Genomic DNA, 27,882 nt, shown 5'->3' on the forward strand with positions numbered 1-27,882 from the left:
TAACATACCTCTAGATGGTCTCCAAACTGTAGACCTCTAGATGGTGCAAAACTACAACTCCTAGCATGCCCGGACAGCCGTTGGCTGTCCGGGCATGCTAGGAGTTGTAGTTTTGCAACATCTAGAGGTCTACAGTTTGGAGACCTAGGCTATAGGGGATGTACTCTAAATGGCACATGGGGGGATCTGTTACAGATTTTTCACCGGGGGGCCCAGGAGCTTCGAGTTACACCTCAGCGACCGCACAGATATACAAAGTCCTCTACTGGTCGCCAAGTGGTTAATAGCACAACAATTACGTCTCTGCTGGTAAATTACATTTCGGATCCCAGTTCCTCCCGGATGCATTGTCCTCGCTTAGAACGGTTCACTTTCCCAAAACACACACACTGAATGTTCCATCGGATAATCATCAAGCAGATGCGCCTCCAGCAATACAACAGTCAAGCCCGCCAATTGGAACATCTCAGCAACATCTTGGGATGTGAAGAAACCTTGACGTCTTACCTCCGAAAAAATATGTTACGGAAAAAAATCTGCAGTGAGTAGTAATGGAGCGGTGATTTGTGATGCCCGGAGGGGCTGGCCGCATTACAGCGATTCTTGGATAAGATGCCGAGGAGGCAGACTAATGGCTTTGGGAAGACGGTGTTAGCGTTGCTGAGGTTTCACCACAAATCGCTTAGAGGTTGGAGAATGATGGGTTTCTCGGATGCAATCCGGTAATGCCAAACAAAGTGATCAGCTGATGATAGTTACAAATGGGTGGGAGGCCAGAGGCCCACTTATGGATGGCTATACAGAGTTCAGGTCAAAGGTTTACATACTATGGAAGACGCCAAAGCACAAGGGGATGGCTGCACCCCTAAGGTTTAATCTCCAGAGGGGACGAGATGTCTTTACTGTAAGAACTGTGGAAGTGGAGGGCTTCAAAACAGACCTTCCCCTTCATCCACCCATACACCTTCCCTTTATCCACCCATACCCCTCCCCTTCATCCCCCATACCCCTCCCCTTCATCCCCCATACCCCTCCCCTTCATCCACCCATACCCCTCCCCTTCATCCCCCATACCCCTCCCCTTCATCCCCCCATACCCCTCCCCTTCATCCCCCCATACCCCTCCCCTTCATCCCCCATACCCCTCCCCTTCATCCACCCATACCCCTCCCCTTCATCCCCCATACCCCTCCCCTTCATCCCCCCATACCCCTCCCCTTCATCCCCCCATACCCCTCCCCTTCATCCACCCATACCCCTCCCCTTCATCCCCCATACCCCTCCCCTTCATCCCCCATACCCCTCCCCTTCATCCACCCATACCCCTCCCCTTCATCCCCCATACCCCTCCCCTTCATCCCCCCATACCCCTCCCCTTCATCCCCCCATACCCCTCCCCTTCATCCACCCATACCCCTCCCCTTCATCCCCCCATACCCCTCCCCTTCATCCACCCATACCCCTCCCCTTCATCCTCCCTTACCCCTTCCCTTTATCCACCCATACCCCTCCCCTTCATCCACCCATACCCCTCCCCTTCATCCTCCCATACCCCTTCCCTTTATCCACCCATACCCCTCCCCTTCATCCACCCATACCCCTCCCCTTCATCCACCCATACCCCTCCCCTTCATTCACCCATACCCCTTCCCTTTATCCACCCATACCCCTCCCCTTCATCCCCCATACCCCTCCCCTTCATTCACCCATACCCCTTCCCTTCATCCCCCATACCCCTCCCCTTCATCCACCCATACCCCTCCCCTTCATCCCCCATACCCCTCCCCTTCATTCACCCATACCCCTTCCCTTTATCCACCCATACCCCTCCCCTTCATCCCCCATACCCCTCCCCTTCATTCACCCATACCCCTTCCCTTTATCCACCCATACCCCTCCCCTTTATCCACCCATACCCCTCCCCTTCATCCCCCATACCCCTCCCCTTCATTCACCCATACCCCTTCCCTTCATCCCCCATACCCCTCCCCTTCATCCACCCATACCCCTCCCCTTCATCCCCCATACCCCTCCCCTTCATCCCCCCATACCCCTCCCCTTCATCCCCCCATACCCCTCCCCTTCATCCACCCATACCCCTCCCCTTCATCCCCCCATACCCCTCCCCTTCATCCACCCATACCCCTCCCCTTCATCCTCCCTTACCCCTTCCCTTTATCCACCCATACCCCTCCCCTTCATCCACCCATACCCCTCCCCTTCATCCTCCCATACCCCTTCCCTTTATCCACCCATACCCCTCCCCTTCATCCACCCTTACCCCTCCCCTTCATCCACCCATACCCCTTCCCTTTATCCACCCATACCCCTCCCCTTCATCCCCCATACCCCTCCCCTTCATTCACCCATACCCCTCCCCTTCATCCCCCCATACCCCTCCCCTTCATCCACCCATACCCCTCCCCTTCATCCCCCATACCCCTCCCCTTCATTCACCCATACCCCTTCCCTTTATCCACCCATACCCCTCCCCTTCATCCCCCATACCCCTCCCCTTCATTCACCCATACCCCTTCCCTTTATCCACCCATACCCCTCCCCTTTATCCACCCATACCCCTCCCCTTCATCCCCCATACCCCTCCCCTTCATTCACCCATACCCCTTCCCTTCATCCCCCATACCCCTCCCCTTCATCCACCCATACCCCTCCCCTTCATCCCCCATACCCCTCCCCTTCATCCCCCCATACCCCTCCCCTTCATCCCCCCATACCCCTCCCCTTCATCCACCCATACCCCTCCCCTTCATCCCCCCATACCCCTCCCCTTCATCCACCCATACCCCTCCCCTTCATCCTCCCTTACCCCTTCCCTTTATCCACCCATACCCCTCCCCTTCATCCACCCATACCCCTCCCCTTCATCCTCCCATACCCCTTCCCTTTATCCACCCATACCCCTCCCCTTCATCCACCCATACCCCTCCCCTTCATCCACCCATACCCCTCCCCTTCATTCACCCATACCCCTTCCCTTTATCCACCCATACCCCTCCCCTTCATCCCCCATACCCCTCCCCTTCATTCACCCATACCCCTTCCCTTCATCCCCCATACCCCTCCCCTTCATCCACCCATACCCCTCCCCTTCATCCCCCATACCCCTCCCCTTCATCCCCCCATACCCCTCCCCTTCATCCCCCCATACCCCTCCCCTTCATCCCCCCATACCCCTCCCCTTCATCCCCCCATACCCCTCCCCTTCATCCCCCCATACCCCTCCCCTTCATCCCCCCATACCCCTCCCCTTCATCCCCCCATACCCCTCCCCTTCATCCACCCATACCCCTCCCCTTCATCCCCCCATACCCCTCCCCTTCATCCACCCATACCCCTCCCCTTCATCCTCCCTTACCCCTTCCCTTTATCCACCCATACCCCTCCCCTTCATCCACCCATACCCCTCCCCTTCATCCTCCCATACCCCTTCCTTTATCCACCCATACCCCTCCCCTTCATCCACCCTTACCCCTCCCCTTCATCCACCCATACCCCTTCCCTTTATCCACCCATACCCCTCCCCTTCATCCCCCATACCCCTCCCCTTCATTCACCCATACCCCTTCCCTTCATCCCCCATACCCCTCCCCTTCATCCACCCATACCCCTCCCCTTCATCCCCCATACCCCTCCCCTTCATTCACCCATACCCCTTCCCTTTATCCACCCATACCCCTCCCCTTCATCCCCCATACCCCTCCCCTTCATTCACCCATACCCCTTCCCTTTATCCACCCATACCCCTCCCCTTTATCCACCCATACCCCTCCCCTTCATCCCCCATACCCCTCCCCTTCATTCACCCATACCCCTTCCCTTCATCCCCCATACCCCTCCCCTTCATCCACCCATACCCCTCCCCTTCATCCCCCATACCCCTCCCCTTCATCCCCCCATACCCCTCCCCTTCATCCCCCCATACCCCTCCCCTTCATCCACCCATACCCCTCCCCTTCATCCCCCCATACCCCTCCCCTTCATCCACCCATACCCCTCCCCTTCATCCTCCCTTACCCCTTCCCTTTATCCACCCATACCCCTCCCCTTCATCCACCCATACCCCTCCCCTTCATCCTCCCATACCCCTTCCTTTATCCACCCATACCCCTCCCCTTCATCCACCCATACCCCTCCCCTTCATCCACCCATACCCCTCCCCTTCATTCACCCATACCCCTTCCCTTTATCCACCCATACCCCTCCCCTTCATCCCCCATACCCCTCCCCTTCATTCACCCATACCCCTTCCCTTCATCCCCCATACCCCTCCCCTTCATCCACCCATACCCCTCCCCTTCATCCCCCATACCCCTCCCCTTCATCCCCCCATACCCCTCCCCTTCATCCCCCCATACCCCTCCCCTTCATCCCCCCATACCCCTCCCCTTCATCCCCCCATACCCCTCCCCTTCATCCACCCATACCCCTCCCCTTCATCCCCCCATACCCCTCCCCTTCATCCACCCATACCCCTCCCCTTCATCCTCCCATACCCCTTCCCTTTATCCACCCATACCCCTCCCCTTCATCCACCCATACCCCTCCCCTTCATCCTCCCATACCCCTTCCCTTTATCCACCCATACCCCTCCCCTTCATCCACCCATACCCCTCCCCTTCATTCACCCATACCCCTTCCCTTCATCCACCCATACCCCTCCCCTTCATTCACCCATACCCCTTCCATTTATCCACTTATACCCCTTCTCTTTTCCACCCATACCCCTCCCCTTCATCCACCCATACCCCTCCCCTTCATCCACCCATACCCCTCCCCTTCATCCACCCATACCCCTTCCATTTATCCACTTATACCCCTTCTCTTTTCCACCCATACCCCTCCCCTTCATCCACCCATACCCCTTCCCTTTATCCACTTATACCCCTTCCCTTTTCCACCCATACCCCTCCCCATCATCCACCCATATCCCTTCCCTTCATCCATCCATACCCCTCCCCTTCATCCCCCATACCCCTCCCCTTCATCCCCCATACCCCTCCCCTTCCTCCACCCATACCCCTCCCCTTCATCCATCCATACCCCTCCCCTTCATCCACCCATACCCCTCCCCTTCATCCACCCATACCCCTCCCCTTCATCCACCCATACCCCTCCCCTTCATCCCCCATACCCCTCCCCTTCATCCACCCATACCCCTCCCCTTCATCCACCCATACCCCTCCCCTTCATCCCCCATACCCCTCCCCTTCATCCCCCCATACCCCTCCCCTTCATCCCCCCATACCCCTCCCCTTCATCCACCCATACTCCTCCCCTTCATCCACCCATACCCCTCCCCTTCATCCACCCATACCCCTCCCCATCATCCACCCATACCCCTCCCCTTCATCCACCCATACCCCTCCCCTTCATCCACCCACAACCCTCCCCTTCCTCCGCCCATACCCCTCCCCTTCATCCACCCACAACCCTCCCCTTCCTCCACCCATACCCCTCCCCTTCATCCACCCATACCCCTCCCCTTCATCCCCCATACCCCTCCCCTTCATCCACCCATACCCCTCCCCTTCATCCACCCATACCCCTCCCCTTCATCCCCCATACCCCTCCCCTTCATCCCCCCATACCCCTCCCCTTCATCCCCCCATACCCCTCCCCTTCATCCACCCATACTCCTCCCCTTCATCCACCCATACCCCTCCCCTTCATCCACCCATACCCCTCCCCATCATCCACCCATACCCCTCCCCTTCATCCACCCATACCCCTCCCCTTCATCCACCCACAACCCTCCCCTTCCTCCGCCCATACCCCTCCCCTTCATCCACCCACAACCCTCCCCTTCCTCCACCCATACCCCTCCCCTTCCTCCACCCATACCCCTCCCCTTCATCCACCCACACCCCTCCCCTTCATCCACCCATACCCCTCCCCTTCATCCCCCACACCCCTCCCCTTCATCCACCCATACCCCTAAATTAACTGGTCTACAGATTTCTAAATTACTTCTGTTTAAAAATCTTAATCCTTCCAGTACTTATCAGCTGCTGTATGCTCCAGGGGAAGTTGTGTAGTCTTTCCAGTCTGACCACAGTGCTCTCTGCTGACCCCTCTGTCCGTGTCAGGAACTGTCCAGAGCAGAAGAGGTTTGCTATGGAGATTTTCTCCTACTCTGGACAGTTCCTGACATGGACAAAGGTGTCAGCAGAGAGCACTGTGGTCAGACTGGAAAGAACTACACATCTTCCTCTGTAGTATACAGCATCTGATAAGTACAGGAAGGATTTAGATTTTTTTGTAGAAGTCATTTACAAATCTGTATAACTTTTTGGCACCAGTTGATTTGCCAGTTAAAACATTTTCTTCCCTCTGGAGTACCCTTTAACCACAGAGAACAGGAAGATGGGGTGCTTATTTATCCCCTATCTCCTGGTTTTTTTGATTTTTGGCCTAATTGTCCAAAAAAATAAAAATGAATCGATTAAGTAGGTCATTAGCCTTGGCTCAATCATATGGTAGTCTGACATACTATCCCGGGTTTGGTGGATGCCAAGAATATGCTTCCCACCCAAATACATGACGCCTGGTGGAGGAAGCCATTTTGGGTTGGAACGTAGTTGCGAAAATGGAATCATAAATATAAAGTGCCATTATGGTAGAGTTATGTGATTCCTCTGTATTTCTTGAAGGGTTACTCCGCTACGCCAGCCCCCTCGTGACGTCAGCCCCGTCATGTGACGTCACGTCCCGCCCCCTCAATGCAAGTCTATGGGAAGGGGGCGCGACGGCCGTCGCGCCCCCTTCCCATAGACTTGCATTGAGGGGGCGGGACGTGACGTCACATGACGGGGCTGACGTCACGAGGGGGCGGGTGTGAACACGATAGCCCGCACACAGTGTTCGGAACGCAATGTTCCGGAGGCTGGGGAGCAGAGTAACCCTTTAAAGGGGTTGCGATTGGAATAAGTAGCGGGAAACTCGCTATACATCCGCCCACTAGGTGACGACGTTCAGTCATAGAAATCAATTAAAGAGTGCTCCCATTAAAACATTAAAGAGTACCTCTCTTATTGTTAAAGGGGTATTCCAGGGGAAAAAAAATGTATATCTCAACTGGCTCCAGAAAGTTAAACAGATTTGTAAATTACTTCTATTAAAAATTCTTAATCCTTTCAGTACTTATGAGCTTCTGAAGTTGAGTTGTTCTTTTCTGTCTAAGTGCTCTCTGATGACACCTGTCTCGGGAACCGCCGCCCAGTTTTGAAGAGGTTTGCTATGGGGATTTGCTTCTAAACTGGGCGGTTCCCGAGACACGTGTCATCAGAGAGCACTTAGACAGAAAAGAACAACTCAACTTCAGAAGCTCATAAGTACTGAAAGGATTAAGATTTTGTAATAGAAGTAATCTACATATCTGTTTAACTTTCTGGAGCCAGTTGATATATATATATATATATATATATATATATATATATATAAAAAAGTTTTTTCCTGGATAACCCCTTTAAGCTCAGCTTTAGATTTCATTTCAAAGTCATTGAAGTCAATGGGATCTGCTGCGGATTTATATATATATATATATATACACACACATATATATATATATATATATATATATATATAAATAAAAGTTTTTTTTCCTGGATAACCCCTTTAACTATTTATTTGTTTTAATTTATTAGTATGAAATCTGTAGCAGCAGAGACAAAGTCCGCAGAGACAAATCCGCAACAAATCTGCCCCCAAATCCACGTGATTTGGTGCGGAAGTGCGGCTTTGGATAAAACGCAGAAATACAGTGAATTTTCCATCTGCAGCTTTTCTGCCATGCATGTCCATATCCTTAGATCTCTATTTTTTTGGAACTTTTTTGGGTACGTGTTTGTATTTTGGCTAAAAGTGGTAAAAAGCATACAAAGCGGCACATTATATATAGTAGTAGAGCGCCCCCCGGCTGTAGGGGAACAGTACATGTACCAGTGGGATAGTTGGAGGCAGGTGCAATGTTTGGAGATCCTTTCTCAGAGGAATGTGAACTATTCTGAGCCCGCAGGCCTACATGTCCCTCCTCAGCCTGTTTATAATTATGGAGAGTCAGCCCATAGGGACGGAGGAGGGGGACGTGTAGTGTCTTCCCAAAATAGATGCATTCCATGTGGGGAGAGAAACAGGGTTTGAGAACAGAGGGAGGGATTGGAGAAGAACAAGAAGAAGGAACGCAAACATCCCTGAACTAAGAAAAGTCCTCATCTCCTCAGCTGTAACTGATATATGGCCGCCAGCGAGAATATGATAGGTAGGCCCACATTATACGCTACCATGGGGGGGGGGGGCAGGGCAAAGGTCAGGACCCTGGAGGTCCCAGGAAACAAAAATCCTGCATTAAAATTCTCCTTTTTTTTTTCCTCTCGTAAAATAACAGATTGCTTTCGTAAAATGTGCTTGCCATCCCAAATCCTAGGAACAAGGGGTTAAAGGGGTACTCCGGTGGAAAACTTTTTTTTTTTTTATGAACTGGTGCCAGAAGGTTAAACAGATTTGTAAATGACTTCTATTAAAAAATCTTTACCCTTCCAGTACTTTTTAGCAGCTGTATGCTACAGATGAAATTCTTTGTTTTTGAATTTCTTTTTTGTCTTGTCCACAGTGCTCTCTTACTTCTTTTAAAACATCTTTACCCTTCCTGTACTTTTTAGCAGCTGTATGCTACAGAAGAAATTATTTTCCTTTTTTAATTTCTTTTTTGTCTTGTCCACAGTGCTCTCTGCTGACACCTCTGTCCGTATCAGGAACTGTCCAGAGCAGCATAGGTTTGCTATGGGGATTTTCTCCTGCTCTGGACAATTCTTGATACGGGCAGCAGGTGTCAGCAGACAAGACAAAAAAGAAATTCAAAAAGCACAGAATTTCCTCGGTGGCATACAGCTTCTAAAAAGTACTGGAAGGGTAAAGATTTTTTTAAATAGATTGTAAGTCATTTACAAATCTGTTAACTTTCTGGCACCAGTTGACTTATGAAGACCTAGAAAAAAATGTTTTCCACCGGAGTACCCCTTTAACGTTATAGATTAAAACAAAAGTGTTCGGAGTCAGGGAAATGATTACCTTTATCTGCAGCGATTTCATACGACCGCCATTTCTATTTCAGACGCATCTTGGACATTTCTAAAGACAGAAAAAAAAAATCTATGTGATTTACACCATTTTTAGTACAAATATGGCATGCTTTTTTTTTAACACCAAAATACTGGTGCCAAGCCTTTGGCAAAGTCTTCTCAGTATTGGTTAAAGGGGTATTCCGGTATGAATATAAATAGGACTATCACTCCAAGACATATAACCTACTAATATAGTATTATCAAAATTTTTCTAGCTTCAGCATGTTTTTGCAGGATTTACCCCTGACAGGAAGTTGTGTAGCCCTTTAATTGTGTGCCTGGTGTTGTCTTCAGCTCCCTATCGCCACCCTATCTCCTGACAGGAAGTTGTGTAGTCCTTTCATTGTGAGTGTGGTATTGTCTCAGCGGCTCCCCGGCTCCTCCATCCTTCCTGACAGGAAGTTATACAGTCCTCTCATTGTTAGTGTGGTGTTGTCTCAGCAGCTTGTCCAGCTCCTCCCTCTCTCCTGAGACAAAACATCATCCTCTGCTGTCTCAGGAGGCCTGGCTGGATCTTGTCTCTGAGCTACAGCCCCGCCCCCTGAGTGATGTCATCACCTCTAACCAGCCCCTACAGCCAACATCACCATCTCTCTGTCATATACACCATTTCCCTGTCACATACATCTTTATCTTGAAGGGGTACTCCGGTGGAAAACTTTATTATTTTTATTTTTATTTATTTTTTAAATCAACTGGTGCCAGAAAGTTAAACAGATTTGTAAATTACTTCTAATAAAAAATATTAATCCTCCCAGTACTTATTAGCTGCTGAATACTACAGAGGAAATTATTTTCTTTTTTGAACACAGTGCTCTCTGCTGACATTACGAGCCCAGTGCTCTCTGCTGACATCTCTGTCCATTTTAGGAACTGTCCAGAGCGGCATATGTTTGCTATGGGGATTTTCTCCTACTCTTGACATTTCTTAAAAATGGACAGAGGTGTCAGCAGAGAGCACTGTGGTCATGATGTCAGCAGAGAGCACTGTGCTAGTGATGTCAGCAGAGAGCAGCTCTTTGTTCCAAAAAGAAAAGAATTTCCTCTGTAGTAGTCAGCAGCTAATAAGTACTGGAAGGATTAAGATTTGTTTAATAGAAGTAATTTACAAATCTGTTTAACTTTCTGGCACCGGTAGATTTAAAAGAAAAAAAAAAGTTTTCCACCGGAGTACCCCTTTAATGTTTACAAATCAATATTCAGACCACATAGAGTATACTTTCTTAACCCCTTTAAGGTGAAGTCTTGTGGTCTTCAGGTAAAAAAAACTTTTAGATCGCGGGGGTGGGGGCGGGGGTGTCCCGGGAAGGGCCATTTTAAGAACTGTCCAAGGTAGGAGAAAATCCCCATAGCAAACATATGCTGCTCTGGTGAGTTCCTAAAATGGACAGCAGAGGTCAGCAGAGAGCACTGTGGTCATGATGTCAGCAGAGAGCTCTGTGTTCCAAAAAGAAAATCATTTCCTCTGTAGTATTCAGCAGCTAATAAGTACTGGAAGGATTAAGATTTGTTTACTAGAAGTAATTTACAAATCTGTTTAACTTTCTGTCACCAGTTCATTTAAAAAAAAAGTTTTCCACCGGAGTACCCCTTTAAAGCTGTGTTTCCCAACCAGAGCACCTCCTGCCGATGCCAAACTACAACTCCCAGCATGCTGGGAGTTGTAGTTTGGCAACAGCTGGAGGCGCACTGGTTGGGAAACACTGCCTTGAGGGGTTAATGGTCTATTTATATGCTCTCTCACAGTGATCTGCAACCCTACATTGTAGTCTTAAAGGGAACTTGGCACATTAAAGGGGTATTCCGGGGACTTAAACTTATCAGACACTTATCTACTATCCACAGGATACTACAGCAGGACGATGATTGTCATATTCGCCGCCGCCAGTCACATCCAGACTGGAAATATTTTTTTCAGCCGGCCGCCAAACGCGCATCGCATAGAAAAAACGTCTAGACTGGTAATTCTAATGTCTTTTACACCTTCCGATTCCTATTTATTCTGTTCACGCTTGGACGGCGTACGACATGAATGATGGAAACATAGTTTTTCTTTACCCCCGGTAGCTTGGGTTATATCGGCGCAGTTATTAAACTGAGGAAGGGGTTAATAGCTGCCTGGTTGCCAGGTAACGGCGGTACGAGAAACAGCAGGTCTCTACCCGGCTGGTGCGTTGCAGAGCCGTCTCCCACAAGATGCATCTTTTTCCGAAGCTGACATGTACGCTTCAATGGAAAAAGAGAAAGCGGGGGCTAAAGGCTTCATGGAAAAGGAGGAAAAGCCCCTAAGGATCGCCATTTGTAACGTGCGGGGACACCCATTTATAATGTGCAGGCCCAGACATGTAGACTGGAATAAGCCGGAGATCTCACCACCAAAATACATCACGAAAATGGCCAAAGGGCCCCGAGGGTCCGGGGCCACGGGGGACAGAAACATCGATTAACTATGACGGGGATTTATCGAAACGTTTCATTATAGGATTCTCTTTGTTGCCCATAGCAACCAGCGTTCAGCTTTCATTTTAGCACAGCAATATGAAAAATTTAAGCGGAGCTGGGATTGGTTGCTATGGGCAACAAAGAGATTATCGAGCCGTTTCCTTATAAGATTCTCATTGTTGCCCATAGCAACCAGAATTCAGCTTCTATTTTACCGCAGCAATATGAAAAAGGAAAGCGGAGCTGGGATTGGTTGCTATGGGCAACAAAGATTATCGAGCCGTTTCATTATAAGATTCTCATTGTTGCCCATAGCAACCAGAATTCAGCTTCTATTTTACCGCAGCAATATGAAAAAGGAAAGCGGAGCTGGGATTGGTTGCTATGGGCAACAAAGATTATCGAGCCGTTTCATTATAAGATTCTCATTGTTGCCCATAGCAACCAGAGTTCAGCTTTTATTTTACTGCAGCAATATGAAAAAGGAAAGCGGAGCTGGGATTGGTTGCTATGGGCAACAAAGAGATTATCGAGTCGTTTCATGATAAGATTCTCATTGTTGCCCATAGCAACCAGCGTTCAGCTTTCATTTTACCACAGCAATATGGAAAATGAAAGCGGAGCTGGGATTGGTTGCTATGGGCAACAAAGAGATTATCAAGCCGTTTCATTATAAGATTCTCATTGTTGCCCATAGCAACCAGCGTTCAGCTTTCATTTTACCACAGCAACATGGAAAATGAAAGTGGAGCTGGGATTGGTTGCTATGGGCAACAAAGATTATCGAGCCGTTTTATTATAAGATTCTCATTGTTGCCCATAGACACCAGCGTTCAGCTTTCATTTTACTACAGCAATATGGAAAATGAAAGCGGAGCTGGGATTGGTTGCTATGGGCAACAAAGAGATTATCGAGCCGTTTCCTTATAAGATTCTCATTGTTGCCCATAGCAACCAGAATTCAGCTTTTATTTTACCGCAGCAATATGGAAAAGGAAAGCGGAGCAGGGATTGGTTGCTATGGGCAACAAAGAAATTACTGAGCCGTTTCCTTATAAGATTCTCATTGTTGCCCATAGCAACCAGCGTTCAGCTTTCATTTTACCACAGCAACATGGAAAATGAAAGCGGAGCTGGGATTGGTTGCTATGGGCAACAAAGAGATTATCGAGCCGTTTCCTTATAAGATTCTCATTGTTGCCCATAGCAACCAGCGTTCAGCTTTTATTTTACCACAGCAATATGGAAAAGGAAAGCGGAGCTGGGATTGGTTGCTATGGGCAACAAAGAGAATCATACAATAAGGCCCTGTTCACACTACAGAAATTCTTCAGAGGATTCCACTTACGGCAGCCTCCTCTGTTGGCGGCAAGTCCCATTTCGGCTGATTCCGATGGTAGATTGAACAAGTTCAATCTTTCAGCAGAATCCAGTTCCGCATCAGAAGTTCCGCCATGGGAACTTCCATAGTGCGCACTGAACAGCAGAATTCACATTCAGATCAAGCAGAAATTCCACTATAGAATTTGGGCAGCGGAGAAATTAGTATTTTTTTTTTTATTAAATCCAAAAACAGCCCCACTCTCGTCTACAGGCTGTAATTGGTATTGCAGCTCAGCTCTATAGAGAATAAGCTGTAAAACAAGTGTGCCGCTGTTTCTTACACAACTCCTTAAAGCAGTGTTTCCCAACAAGGGCACTTCAAGCTGTTGCAAAACTACAACTCCCAGCATGCCCGGACAGCCTTCGGCTGTCCGGGCATGCTGGGAATTGTAGTTTTGCAACAGCTGTAGGCGGGCTGGTTAGGAAACACTGCCTTGAGAGGTTAAAGGGGTTATCCAGGAAAAAAACTTTTTTTTTTATATATCAACTGGCTCCAGAAAGTTAAAGATTTGTAAATGACTTCTATTAAAAAATCTTTAACTTTTCAGTACTTATGAGCTGCTGAAGTTGAGTTTTTCTTTTCTGTCTAAGTGCTCTCTGATGACACCTGTCTCGGGAACTGTCCAGAGTAGAAGCAAATCCCCATAGCAAACCTCTTCTACTCTGTGCAGTTCACGAAACAAGCAGAGATGTCAGCAGAGAGCACTGTTGCCAGACAGAAAAGAACAACTCAACTTCAGCAGCTGATAATTATTGGAAGGATTAAGATTTTTTTTATAGAGGTCATTTACAAATCTGTTTAACTTTTTGGAGCCAGTTGAGATAGATATATATATATATATATATATATATATATATATATATATATATATGTGCATTTTTACCCCCCTGGAATACCCCTTTAATGATCTATTAAATAGCTCTCAAAGAGATCTCCAACCTATGACTCTCCAGCTGTTGCACAACTACAACTCCCAGCATGCCCAGACAGCCATTCATGCTGGTTAGTTGTAGTTTTGCAACAGCTGAAGGTCGGAAAGCAGCTCCAATAGGTCCTCCAGCACCATAGAGAAACATCTTCCCACAGGATAATAATAATTTTTCCCCAAAAAACAGCGCCACTCTCATCTACAGGCTGTACTTGGTATTGCAGCTCAGCTCCATGAAAATTAGCTGTAATACTACATGTGTGACACTGTTTCTTGAAAAAAAAAAATGTCAAAAATGTTGTTGTTTTTTTTAACAATCCTACACAGATCTCCAACTGTAGCAAAACTACAACTCCCAGCATGCCCGGACAGCCAAAGAACATGCCTTAAAGCATCACTGTCATTTGTAAAAAAAAAAAAAAAAATTTGGGCATGTCCGTGCTGGTTACCTGCTGCCATTGCAACTAGTAGCCAGGCGAAGTGACTGCCACTTCACCGGGGAATGCTGGGAGTTGTAGTATCACAACTGGAGTTGTAGAGCTGGGACCCGATCCGATCTAAACTATTGACATGTCAAATTTTTTATTTTTTTTGTTAAATGATAGTAACGCTTTAAAGCATCTGGGTGCAGGATCACTCATTCAACTTTTATAACATTTTTGAAATTGTATACATTGATGGATTTAGTGAGGGTTAAAGGGGTACTCCGGTGGAAAACACATTTTTTTTCAACTGGTGCCAGAAAGTTAAACAGATTTGTAAATGACTTCTATTAAAAAATCTTAATCCTTCCAGTACTTTTTAGCAGCTGTATGCTACAGAGGAAATTCTTTTCTTTTTGAATTTCTTTTTTGTCTTGTCCACAGTGCTCTCTGCTGACACCTGCTGCCCGTATCAGGAACTGTCCGGAGCAGGAGAAAATCACCATAGCAAACCAATGCTGCTCTGAACAGGTCCTGACACGGACAGAGGTGTCAGCAGAGAGCACTGTGGACAAGACAAAAAAGAAATTCAAAAAGAAAAGAATTTCCTCTGTAGCATACAGCTGCTAAAAAGTAGCTGCTAATTTTTTTTATTGAAGTAATTTACAAATCTGTTTAACTTTTTGGCGCCAGTTGATTTAAAAAATATATTTTTTCTAACGGCGTACCCCTTTAAGGTTGGGGGCACTGTTGCATTGCTTCCTATGGAAAAGCATTTGCCATCGACATGTGGTGACAACTGGTATTGCAAGTGACAGACGTGACAAAACGTTGCGGGCGATAGCAGAGAAGACAGAAGCTAGACAAAAGTTTAAACTAGTCACATGTTCATCAGTCAGATAATATAAAAATGGGCCGATAATGATGATTTCGTTAGCCAAACAAAAGAACCAATCAGCGAACAGATTTTTTTTTTTAATATGCAAATTTACTTTAAGTGCCAAGAGGACGTTTCCCAATGCTGCAAGTGCCCAGTAATCCCCGCCCCTTTCCCTCCACTAAACGTGTATCAAGACTATAGAGGTTGGTAAGGTAATTTGATGCCCAAAACTACAACTCCCAGCATGCCCGGACAGCCTTTGGCTGTCCGGGCATGCTGGGAGTTGTAGTCTTGCAACAGCTGGAGGCACCCAGCTGTCGTGAAACTACAACTCCCAGCATGCCCTGAGCCACGACACCTGCTCTTTGGCACAATTCTTCAACCTGAGGCTTTTAAACTATTGCAAAACTAGATTGGGCATGCTGGGAGTTGTAGTATTACAACAGGATTTGTTATAGTACAGTGGTCTCTTAACAGTGACCCTGCAGATGTTGCAAAACTACAACCCCCAGCATGCCCTGGGTATAATGTATAATGTAGTGTACTACGGTTTTAGGTCCGGTCAGGAAACCGCATACGGGTCAAAACTGAGCCAACCGGAGTCACCGTTTGAGTCCGGTCGGGTCATAAAAGTAAATGGAGTGACGGGCTGATCCGGCTGTGGTACGGGAGCACCCGTTTTCCCTTTCCCCAGCCGGATCCGGCACCCGTATGTAAAAATCGAGGTGTGAATGCAGCCTTAGGGCTGCGTTTTTAAACAGTATACTGTTTTTAAAAGTGCATACAGTTCCGTCAGTTTTTATAGAAAAAAAACCCATACGTTTTTGAAAATTGAGTCCATTTTTAATGGGAGGGGTCTTGGGTGGGGACTTTAGGATTCAAATGCGCATGTGCAAAGTAAAAACGTATACGTTTTTCCCAAATGGAACCGTATACATGTGCGTTTCCCATTGACGTCCATGTTAAAAAAAAAACGTATGCGGTTGCAGTACGGTTTTTAAACCGGAGTCAAAACCGTACTGCAACCGCATACTTTTTTTTAACATGGACGTCAATGGGAAACGCACATGTATACGGTTCCATACGGGAAAAACTTATACGTTTTTACTTTGCACATGCGCATTTGAATCCTAAAGTCCCCACCCAAGACGCCTCCACAAAATTTTCAAAAACGTATGTTTTTTTTTTCTATAAAAACGGATGGAACTGTATGCACTTTTAAAAACAGTATACTGTTTAAAAACGCATACGGTTTACTTTTTCCCATACTGTTCCATCCGTTTTTTTTACCATACGGTTTTTGATAGAAAACGTATGCGGGAACCGTAGTTGAAAAACGTAGTGTGAACCCAGAATAAATTGTATCAAAACGTGTGTACAAATTTCAACCCGTATACAGTTAAAAAGGTTTGAAAAATGATGTCCGGTTGCATCCTTTTTTTAATGAAAAAAACGTATACGTTTTTAACTTTTCACTCCATTTTGAATAAAGTTTCACTTGTTTGATTGAATGAAATTCCAAGAAAAAAAACTGCAAAGTCAAAAACCGTCTGGTGAAAACATACGGTTCTCTACGGTTCCCATTGACCAAATGTATACGGTTTAATACCGTTTTTCACCCGGACCAAAAACCGTGGTAGACTACAGTTTTGGGTACGGGGAAAAAAACTGACAAAACCGTACAAGACACAAAACTGCACAACCTGATGCATCGTTTGGCATATGGTTTTCAATGGAGAGTTAATGCGTACGGTTTTCAATACGGTTCCGTACGGTTTTCACATAGAAAACTGTATTGCAAAAACGTGGTGTGAATGCAGCCTTACCACGGTTTTTGGTCCGGGTGAAAAACTGTATTAAACCGTATACGTTTTTTTTTTTTTTTTAAACATGGGAGTCAATGGGAACCGTACAGAACTGTATGTGCGTACTGTCCCAACGGTTTTTGACTTTGCACAGTTTTTTTTCTTGGAATTTCAATCAAACAAGTGAAACTTTATTCAAAATGGAGTGAAAACTTAAAAACGTATATGTATTTTCTTACAAAACGGATGCAACCGGACATCATTTTTCAAACCGTATACGGTTTTTAACTGTATACGAGTTGAAATTTGTATACACGTTTTGATACAGTTTAGTCAGGTTTTGAGGAATCCGTTTTTCATCAAAAACCTGATACGGGAACAGTATTGCAAAAACGTGGTGTGAATGCCGCCTAAACTGTTTTAAAACGTGTGTACAAATTTTAACCCGCATACGATTTGAAAAATGATGTCCGGTTGCATCCGTTTTTTAAGAAAAAAAAGTATACGTTTTTAACTTTTCACTCCATTTTGAATAAAGTTTCACTTGTTTGATTGAGATTTCAAGAAAAAAAAACTGTGCAAAGTCAAAAACCGTCTGGTAAAAACCGGATGGAACCGTACGCAGATTTATCAAAACCAGAGCAAAGGAAGAGTTGCCTAGTTGCCCATAGCAACCAATCAGATCGCTGCTTTCATTTTCCACAGGCCCTTTTGAAAATGAAAGAAGCGATCTGATTGGTTGCTATGGGCAACAGGGCAACTTTTACTCTGCACAGGTTTTGATAAATCTCCCCCATATACAGTTCTGTACGGTTCCCATTGACTCCCATGTTTTAAAAAAACGTATACGGTTTAAAACTGTTTTTCACCTGCACCAAACATGTGGTAGACTATGGTTTTGGGTACGGGAGAAAAAACTGACAAAACTGTAGACGCAAAACGGACACAACCTGATGATACGTTTGACATACGGTTTACAATGTTAAGTCAATGCATACGGTTTTCTATACGGTTACCTACGGTTGTTTAACTTGAAACCGTATACGGGAACTGTATAGCAAAAACGTGGTGTGAACGCAGCCTTAAGAAAACATTGCTCTAGAACAGCGTAATAAAAACTACAACTCCCAGCATGCCCTGAGTATAATGTTCAGGTGCCCATAACGTTGTGTTTTGCCACCTTCAGCAGCAGGAGGAGGACTACAACCCCCAGCACCCCCTGACCTGTTGGGAGTCGTAGTCGGGCCGGTGGTGTCAGCACGGAGGAGTGTGCCCGCGGTACCTCCTCCCATAGGCGGGCGCGCTGCAGCTCGGGAGGCGGGCCCCGTGTGCTCGGTGCTGGGCATTTCCCACACTGAGGGGCCGGACGAGATCCCCGGGGAATCCGGCTCCATGAGGCTTTAATCGGAGGAGCAGCTGCTTCCTGCCATTATCCTATTACACCGCCTGAGCCTCACACTGCAGCCGCGGCCCAGGGAGGGATGTGAGGGACCCGGGGGGCAGGTGAGTGCTGGGGGGGGACAGGGTCTGGGTAGTCTGGTGGCATCTGCAATTGGCTGGCAGGGCATGTTGGCTGAGGAGCAGGTCACCAGTTGTTGCAAAACTACAACTCCCAGCATGCCCTGACAGCCTTCGGCTGTCAGGGCATGCTGGGAGTTGTAGTTTTGCGATGAACTGAAAAGCGTAGGATGGGGAACATTGACGAAGGCTGTCAGGGCATGCTGGGAGTTGTAGTTTTGCAATGGACTGAAAAGCGTAGGATGGGGAACATTGATGAAGGCTGTCAGGGAATGCTGGGAGTTGTAGTTTTGCAATGGACTGAAAAGCGTAGGATGGGGAACATTGACGAAGGCTGTCAGGGCATGCTGGGAGTTGTAGTTTTGCGATGAACTGAAAAGCGTAGGATGGGGAACATTGATGAAGGCTGTCAGGGAATGCTGGGAGTTGTAGTTTTGCAATGGACTGAAAAGCGTAGGATGGGGAACATTGACGAAGGCTGTCAGGGCATGCTGGGAGTTGTAGTTTTGCAATAGCCGGAGAGGGGAAGGATGGGGAACATTGACGAAGGCTGTCAGGGCATGCTGGGAGTTGTAGTTTTGCAATGGACTGAAAAGCATAGGATGGGGAACATTGACGAAGGCTGTCAGGGCATGCTGGGAGTTGTAGTTTTGCAATGGACTGAAAAGCGTAGGATGGGGAACATTGACGAAGGCTGTCAGGGCATGCTGGGAGTTGTAGTTTTGCAGTGGAATGAAAAGCGTAGGATGGGGAACATTGATGAAGGCTGTCAGGGCATGCTGGGAGTTGTAGTTTTGCAGTGGAATGAAAAGCGTAGGATGGGGAACATTGATGAAGGCTGTCAGGGAATGCTGGGAGTTGTAGTTTTGCAATAGCCGGAGAGGTGCAGGATGGGGAACATTACCGAAGGCTGTCAGGGCATGCTGGGAGTTGTAGTTTTGCAATAGCCGGAGAGGTGCAGGATGGGGAACATTGACGAAGGCTGTCAGGGCATGCTGGGAGTTGTAGTTTTGCAATAGCCGGAGAGGTGCAGGATGGGGAACATTACCGAAGGCTTGTCAGGGCATGCTGGGAGTTGTAGTTTAGCAATAGCCGGAGAGGTGCAGGATGGGGAACATTGATGAAGGCTGTCAGGGCATGCTGGGAGTTGTAGTTTTGCAGTGGACTGAAAAGTGTAGGATGGGGAACATTGACGAAGGCTGTCAGGGAATGCTGGGAGTTGTAGTATTGCAATAGCCGGAGAGGTACAGGGTGGGGAACATTTTCGAAGGCTGTCAGAGCATGCTGGGAGTTGTAGTTTTTCTATAGCTGGAAAGGTGCAGGATGGGGAGCATTGACAAACGCAGTCAGTGCATGCTGGGAGTTGTAGTTTTGCAACAGCTGGAGATGAACAGGTCACCAGTTGTTGCAAAGCTACAACTCCCAGCATTTCCTCACAACCTTTGTCAATGTTCCCCCATCCTGTGCCTTTCCGGCTATTGCAACAGCTGTCAGGGCATACTGGGAGTTGTAGTTTTGCAATGGACTGGAAAGCTCTGGATGGGGAACATTACTGAAGGCATGCTGGGAGTTGTAGTTTTACCATAGCTAGAGAGACAGGATGGGGAACATTACCGAAGGCAGTCAGGGCATGCTGGGAGTTGTAGTTTTGCAATGGACTGGAAAGCTCTGGATGGGGAACATTACTGAAGGCATGCTGGGAGTTGTAGTTTTACCATAGCTAGAGAGACACAGGATGGGGAACATTACCGAAGGCAGTCAGGGCATGCTGGGAGTTGTAGTTTTACAATAGCACGAGAAGCTATCCTAATTTAGTTGCCAGGTGTGAATACAACCTTATTGTAGAATGGGCCAGTGTTAGATGTGTTCTCTGAGGGGGCATTGTGACGGGCATTCAGTGGGCACAGGCTGCTGTAGGGGGCATCTAGGAGGAGATGGTTCCTGCTGGGACAATGTTACTACTATAGGGATTGTAGCGTAATCCCCAATTAAAACCTCTAAAGCGACACCGTGCCAACCTACAGCGGGCGGCATCTAGTACTATACAGTTGTGTTCGCTCGGGAGGTGAGGGTGAGGTCAGCGGGCAGATTAGCAGAGTCTGTGTCGCTGCCCTGTAAATATACTAAACCCATCAATGTGAGATGTGCGCAGGCTGACGCGTTTCGGCATCTATGGATCAGCGGTCTCCAGAGGTTGCAAAACTACAACTCCCAGCATGCCCGGACAGCCAACGGCTGTCCGGGCATGCTGGGAGTTGTGGTTTTGCACCATGTGGAGACCACCGCCATAGATTATCTAAATCTATAAATAAGGCTTTAGGCCGAAACGCGTCAGCCTGCAATTAATTATTATTTTTAATAATAATATTATTTATTATTTTATTTATTTATTTATTATTTTTTGACAGGTGCCCCCTATGTCAGGAAAGGTACACATTAAGCATGTCAGCCCAGGAAGGTGCCAGCCCGGCACCGCCTCACCTGCACCCCGTCAGCCGAACGTTAACCCTGCGCGGCAAACGCGGGCACTCGGCGGAGAGCGGCAGCCGCGGCGCGGTCGCCGACTGCAAGAAGGTTCACAGCTCGTTGAATAAGGTGACGGCCTGCTACCGGCAGCTGGTGATGTGCGTCGGGGGAGCGTCGGACTGTCCGCGCCTACGGGAGGAGCTGGAGGAGAGCAGGAAGAAGGCCTTCGAGATGAGCACCGGTGAGTGTCTTCCCGGCATGTAAAGGGTTATAACTTATGTGCCGACTCAACCTTTCCGATTTTCCCCCTGCTAGAAGGGGGCCGGCTGTGTTGCAGGGGTATGTAGGTTGGAACCCACCACAATCAGACACTTATCCCCTATCTTGTAGATTGTTTAATGCTGGAGTACCTATTTTAAGGGATCCTGTCACGCCCCCTCCCATAGACTTGCATTGAGGAGGCGGGGTGTGATGGCATGAGGGGGCGGGGCTATGACGTCATGAGCTCCCGGCGCCTGCTCCAGCGTTCGGAACAGCGCAGTACCTCTTTAAAAGGGTTTGTCCGAGGATCTACTTCTAACCAGAAAGCTTTCCTCCTGCTTGGAGGGGTCCGGCTGTGTTGCGGGGGGCATATCCTAAGTTGTATCTGTTGTATACGGCCCAAACCGCTCTTGTGTGCACTGGCCGCACAGTGTTGTGGCAACATGGTGCGGGCATTAAAGGGGTACTCCGGTGAAAAACTTTTTTTTTTTAAATCAACTGGTGCCAGAAAGTTAAAAGATTTGTAAATTACTTCTATTAAAAAATCTTAATCCTTCCTGTACTTATTAGCTGCTGAATACTACAGTGGAAATTATTTTCCGTTTGAAACACAGTGCTCTCTGCTGACATCTCTGTCCATTTTAGGAACTGTCCAGGGTAAAAGGAAATCCCCATAGCAAACATATGCTGCTCTGGACAGTTCCTAAAATGGACAGAGATGTCAGCAGAGAGCACTGTGCTCGTGATGTCAGCAGAGAGCTCTATGTTTCAAATGGAAAAGAATTTCCGCTGTAGTATTCAGCAGCTAATAAGTACAGGAAGGATTAAGATTTTTTAATAGAAGTAATTTACAAATCTGTTTAAGTTTAAAGTTTTTCACCAGAGTGCCCCTTTAAGCACTGCATGCAGGGATAGTTTTGTCCGCATACAACAGACACAAATTTAGTATATGCCCCAGCAACACAGCCGGCCCCCTTCTAGCAGGAGGAAATAGGTGTGATAATGTGGGCATGGAGTTAGAAGTGGACTGTCAGGAGGCGAGGAAAGTTGTACATTTTTAAAGGGGTACTCCAGCGTTTAACAATGTATCTCCTATCAAAAGCAGTATACAGATAAAGCTGGAGGTGAGGTGTATAGCTACTATAAATACTGATCCCATAGAGATAGCACCAGCAGCAGCAGCAGTATACAGATAGAGCTGGAGGTGAGGTGTATAGCTACTATAAATACTGATCCCATAGAGATAGCAGCAGCAGTATACAGATAGAGCTGGAGGGGAGGTGTATAGCTACTATAAATACTTATCCTATAGATAGCAGCAGCAGCAGCAGCAGCATACAGATAGAGCTGGATGGGAGATTTATAACTACTATATACCCTGATCCTATAGAGATAGCAGCAGTACACAGAGAGAGCTGGGTGAGGAGGGGTCCAGGAGTTAGCAGGAGGGGATCTGATAGGTGATAATGACATCCCTTTAGTTCAGAGGAAATAGCTAACCAAAGATTGGCCACTTCCCCATACATGTTGAACACTGCTTTTCTGTGGGTCAGACTGGTGATCACATGACCCAGTTGCAGTAAGGAAACAAATAGATACAGCTGTGCTGAAATGAAACAGATGGTGCTGTAGGGCTAGTGATGGTTAGTATACATGATATAAGCTGGAGAATAAACATGGAGTGTGGTCAAGGGGGGACATGTATCATTATTTGTGCATGGTAGAAGCAGTTTACCCCTTTTCCCGAATTCTAAATTATGCGCAGAAGCGCTAAATTTATCAATCAAGTGCAATGAGCTTCATAAATTGCGGGTAAATATAGTAATCTCCTCAATCCACTCTTTGGAAAATAGAATCGATGATTTAGAGCATCTCGCTATGTTAAGTCCAAGATGGCTTATATTTGCGCAAAAAAAAAACAGCTCTTGGGGCAAAATTTATGGTGTAAAGGAAAAGTACGCAGTTAATAAATCCATGTGTACTATGGATGTCACTCCAAGGTACCCCGATTCAGCCACATCTGGAGGACATGCTCTACCAAAACGTGCGCAAAAAAAAGGGCTTGCGCAAAATTTTGCGCAAAAAAATACACAAAAACAGGGGTGAAATCTTTGATACATGTCCCCCAGGGAGTGTACGCTGAGATCTCTGTGTATTCTGCTCATATCATCTGTCTGTGATCAGGGAGTGTATGCTGAGATCTCTGTATATCCTGCTCATATCATCAGTCTGTGATCAGGGAGTATACGCTGAGATCTCTGTATATCCTGCTCATATCATCTGTCTGTGATCAGGGAGTGTACGCTGAGATCTCTGTATATTCTGCTCATATCATCTGTCTGTGATCAGGGAGTGTACGCTGAGATCTCTGTGTATTCTGCTCATATCATCAGTCTGTGATCAGGGAGTATACGCTGAGATCTCTGTGTATCCTGCTCATATCATCAGTCTGTGATCAGGGAGTGTACGCTGAGATCTCTGTATATTCTGCTCATATCATCTGTCTGTGATCAGGGAGTGTACGCTGAGATCTCTGTGTATCCTGCTCATATCATCTGTCTGTGATCAGGGAGTGTACGCTGAGATCTCTGTGTATTCTGCTCATATCATCGGTCTGTGGTCAGGGAGTGTACGCTGAGATCTCTGTATATTCTGCTCATATCATCAGTCTGTGATCAGGGAGTGTACGCTGAGATCTCTGTGTATTCTGCTCATATCATCAGTCTGTGATCAGGGAGTATACGCTGAGATCTCTGTATATTCTGCTCATATCATCTGTCTGTGATCAGGGAGTGTACGCTGAGATCTCTGTGTATTCTGCTCATATCATCAGTCTGTGATCAGGGAGTATACGCTGAGATCTCTGTATATTCTGCTCATATCATCTGTCTGTGATCAGGGAGTGTACGCTGAGATCTCTGTGTATTCTGCTCATATCATCAGTCTGTGATCAGGGAGTATACGCTGAGATCTCTGTGTATTCTGCTCATATCATCAGTCTGTGATCAGGGAGTATACGCTGAGATCTCTGTGTATTCTGCTCATATCATCAGTCTGTGATCAGGGAGTATACGCTGAGATCTCTGTGTATTCTGCTCATATCATCAGTCTGTGATCAGGGAGTGTACGCTGAGATCTCTGTGTATGCTGCTCATATCATCAGTCTGTGATCAGGGAGTATACGCTGAGATCTCTGTGTATTCTGCTCATATCATCAGTCTGTGATCAGGGAGTGTACGCTGAGATCTCTGTGTATCCTGCTCATATCATCAGTCTGTGATCAGGGAGTGTACGCTGAGATCTCTGTGTATTCTTCTCATATCATCAGTCTGTGATCAGGGAGTATACGCTGAGATCTCTGTGTATTCTGCTCATATCAGGGCCCTAATTGTGATCCCTATCGGCCCGTACGTCACTCCTCCTCCTCCTCCGCTGCCGTATTGAGCCGTGGGCAGACAAGGCTCCAGGGAACGTGCATGTAGTGATTCTCCATCTTTACACGGGTTACTTTCTGCTTATTGCTCTATTATAACGATTCACTTCCTTCCATCTAGGCCAGAAATGACGGCATAATGATGGCTGCCGGGCAGGATCCGTCACTGCGTTAATATTAATGGCAGCTGCAGATTCCGGAATCATAAAACAAACATTTAAATAGATCGTTCAGGTTTATATGGAGAAGATGTTTTAACAAAATCCTTTTTAAGACCTTTTAGATGCCAGGAACTTTACAGGAATTACATATACAGTCCTATCCGAACATAGTGCGATTATTACTGTCATATTGTGGAGCTCTCTGTATACAGACTGCACTGCCCCTAACCAGGCTGTGCACTGAGCTGATCCCATAGAGATAGCAGCAGTATACAGATAGAGCTGGAGGGGAGGTGTATAACTACTATATATACTGATCCCATAGAGATAGAGCTGGAGGGGAGGTGTATAACTACTATATATACTGATCCCATAGAGATAGCAGCAGTATACAGATTGGAGGGGAGGTGTATAACTACTATATACCCTGATCCCATAGAGATAGCAGCAGTATACAGATAGAGCTGGTGGAGAGGTATATAATTATTATATATCCTGATCCTATAGAGATAGAGCTGGAGGGGAGGTGTATAACTACTATATATCCTGAACCAATAGAGAATGCAGCAGCAGTATACAGATAGAGCTGGAGTATTGCCATCAATGGTGACCGTGCAAGTCTGTGCAGTCTTAACGCCGGCGATGTTTGCTGCAGTCCTGATCCCTGCCTGTAGTACTTGTTCTGCTATATATATATAACCTGGTCTCTCTCCGCTCACAGATCTGATGAACACATTGATGGTGCAGCTGATGGAGCAGGACGTGTCCCAAGAAGATCGAGTGGAGCTGGAGCGGATCTGGGTCCTGTTCCTGTCCACCCTGGAGCTCTTCCAGCAGGACCTGTGTAAAGCGCACCACCTGTGCCAACTCTTCTCTCTGCACGGCCGACGAAAGAGACTGGTCAACACCGGGGTCACAGGTAAAACGTCGGAGGTGGCATGTCGCGCGCGCAACATAAAATCACCCAGCAGCAGCAGAGTGCGGGAGAACCAACAAAGATCCGAGAGACCCTGCTCCCCGGACCTGGCGGGTCAGATCGAACACGTGGAGAGGATGCTTCACGACATGCAGATGAAAGTCAGCATTCCAATATGGACAGTGGAGGCCACCGAGGAGGCCTGGGCAGAGATGAGCTCCACCTGCGACCTGGACGAGGGCTCAGACAATGAAATACTGGCGGGGGAAGATATCTCCAGCAGGGGGTGTTGTGCTCAAAGGCAATCGCTGGCTCGGCCTCTATGTATGGTCTCCTAATCTACAATTGGGTTCTCAACCAGCCCGCGCCCACAGTTGTGTGACTACCATAGGAAAGCCTGACGGGTTTCGCGATGGACGCCTGCGTTCTCAGGTGTAATGATATCAGATCAGCAGATTCGGGGTCCGCACGTCTACTCGCACGTACGGAGATGTTTGAGGCCCGCCTCACTGGTTAGGACTCCGGGCGGTGCAGAATTTCGATACCTTCTCATTCTAAGCAGTGCCGAAGATACTAGTGTTCATGGCCACCCAACGGGACATTCGCGACGGAGAGATGGTCCTATATTGTGAGGACAATCGTACAGAACTGTACACGCCAGTATATAATCACTGCCTGGGATCGTGGTTTTTACTTTTTGAGTGGACAATGTAATTACAACGCATGCATGGAGTCTTCCTCAGGGTCCGTACATATTGAAGAAACAGACATTACCAGTCTGTTTCCTTAAAGGGGTACTCCACTGCCCCAGTGTTTGGAACATTTTGTTCCAAACGCCGGGTGCGGGCTGTGGGGGTTGTGACATCACGCCACACCCCCTCAATGCAAGTCTATGGGAGGGGGCGTGGCGGCATAGACTTGCGTTGAGGGGGCGTGGTGTGATGTCATGAGGGGCATGGCCGTGATGTCACGACCCTCACAGCCTGCAGGGCCACACCCCCTCCCATAGACTTGCATTGAGGGGGCGTGGTGTCACGAGGAGCATGGCCGTGACGTCACGACAGCCTACAGGACAACACCACGCCCCCTCCTATAGAATTTCATTGAGGGGGTGTGGTGTGATGTCACGAGGGGCATGGCCCCGACGACACGACGCTCGCAGCCCGCAGGGCCACACCACGCCCCCTCCCATAGACTTGCATTCACGAGGAGCATGGCCGTGACATCACGACCCCCACAGGGCCACACCCCCCCTCCCATAGAATTGCATTGAGTGGGCGTGTCCATGGCATCACGAGGAGCATGGTGTGATGTCACGAGGGGCATGGCCCTGACGACACGACGCTCGCAGCCCGCAGGGCCACACCACGCCCCCTCCCATAGACTTGCATTGATGGGCGTGGCGTCACGAGGAGCATGGCCGTGACATCACGACCCCCACAGGGCCACACACCCCCCTCCCATAGAATTGCATTGAGTGGGCGTGTCCATGGCATCACGAGGAGCATGGTGTGATGTCACGAGGGGCGTGGCCGTGATGTCACAACCCCCCGCAGTCCGCACCCATTGTTCGAAACAAAAAGTTCCAAATGCTGGGGCAGTGAAGTACCCCTTTAATGTAAAGGGGTACTCTGCCCCTAGACATCATATCCCCTATCCAAAGGGGCCGGAGGATCGTGACGTCACGCCCCGCTCCCTCAATGTAAGTCTAAGGGAGGTGGAAGGGCAGCTGTCACGCCCCCTCCCATAGACTTACTTTGAGGAGGCGGGCCGTGACATCACGAGAGGGTGGGGCCGTGATGTCACAATCCTCCGGCTCCTGTATCCCCAGTCATCAGGCATGGAGCGAAGTTCGCTCTGCGCACAAGATGATGGGGGGTGCTGCAGGAGACATTGCGGGGGTTCCCAGCAGCGGGACCCCCCGCGATCAGACATCTTATCCCCTATCCTTTGCATAGGGTATAAGATGTCTAGGAGCGGAGTACCCCTTTAATCACTGAAGCAATTCATGGCTTGCAATCCATATCCCCTCATCCGTACGTGGAAACATTATTTTTGTGTCTGTGTTGACAGGAAATGTTCCCCCATTACCGTAAAGTCTCATAAAATAAACAATATAAAAATCA

The 27,882-nt window shown here is 47.8% G+C and overlaps 2 protein-coding genes across 13 annotated transcripts in view; one reads left to right on the plus strand and one right to left on the minus strand.

The window, feature by feature from the left end:
- SNX21 (sorting nexin family member 21) overlaps positions 1 to 18,360 on the minus strand; it is a 120,414-nt gene extending 102,054 nt beyond the window's left edge. For 2 of the 6 annotated variants that reach the window (XM_056549759.1, XM_056549757.1), the window contains exons 1-2: positions 18,226 to 18,360; positions 9,088 to 9,147 (exon numbers count right to left, since the gene is read on the minus strand). In XM_056549759.1, the coding sequence (XP_056405734.1) occupies positions 9,088 to 9,108 (21 nt within the window). In that variant the 5' untranslated portion in view covers positions 9,109 to 9,147; positions 18,226 to 18,360. Of the gene's footprint in view, positions 1 to 9,087; positions 9,148 to 11,513; positions 11,599 to 18,225 lie in introns of those variants that run through there. The other 4 variants (XM_056549762.1, XM_056549756.1, XM_056549761.1 and 1 more) reach the window with 4 other exon arrangements.
- LOC130297365 (regulator of G-protein signaling 9-binding protein-like) lies at positions 221 to 27,882 on the plus strand. 7 transcript variants are annotated; one of them, XM_056549768.1, is made up of 3 exons: positions 221 to 541; positions 20,928 to 21,226; positions 25,562 to 27,882. In XM_056549768.1, the coding sequence occupies exons 2-3, from the start codon at positions 20,962 to 20,964 to the stop codon at positions 26,092 to 26,094; spliced, it is 798 nt and encodes a 265-aa protein (XP_056405743.1). In that variant the 5' UTR covers positions 221 to 541; positions 20,928 to 20,961; the 3' UTR covers positions 26,095 to 27,882. The 7 variants fall into 7 exon arrangements, with proteins under 7 accessions (XP_056405743.1, XP_056405740.1, XP_056405744.1 ...); XM_056549765.1 differs by lacking the exon at positions 221 to 541 and adding an exon at positions 573 to 722; XM_056549769.1 differs by lacking the exon at positions 221 to 541 and adding an exon at positions 8,148 to 8,278.

The sequence above is a fragment of the Hyla sarda genome, chromosome 13 (assembly GCF_029499605.1).
Source record: "Hyla sarda isolate aHylSar1 chromosome 13, aHylSar1.hap1, whole genome shotgun sequence".
NCBI classification, from domain to species: domain Eukaryota; kingdom Metazoa; phylum Chordata; class Amphibia; order Anura; family Hylidae; genus Hyla; species Hyla sarda.

Excerpts from the sequence above, each read along its gene's own strand:
- LOC130297365 (XM_056549765.1), top strand. The coding sequence starts at position 613 with ATGCCGAGGAGGCAGACTAATGGCTTTGGGAAGACGGTGTTAGCGTTG. Across the intron at positions 723-20,927 it reads GGTTTCTCGGATGCAATCCG|GTGCCCCCTATGTCAGGAAA; the intron begins GTAATGCCAAAC and ends ATTTTTTGACAG. Across the intron at positions 21,227-25,561 it reads GGCCTTCGAGATGAGCACCG|ATCTGATGAACACATTGATG; the intron begins GTGAGTGTCTTC and ends CTCCGCTCACAG.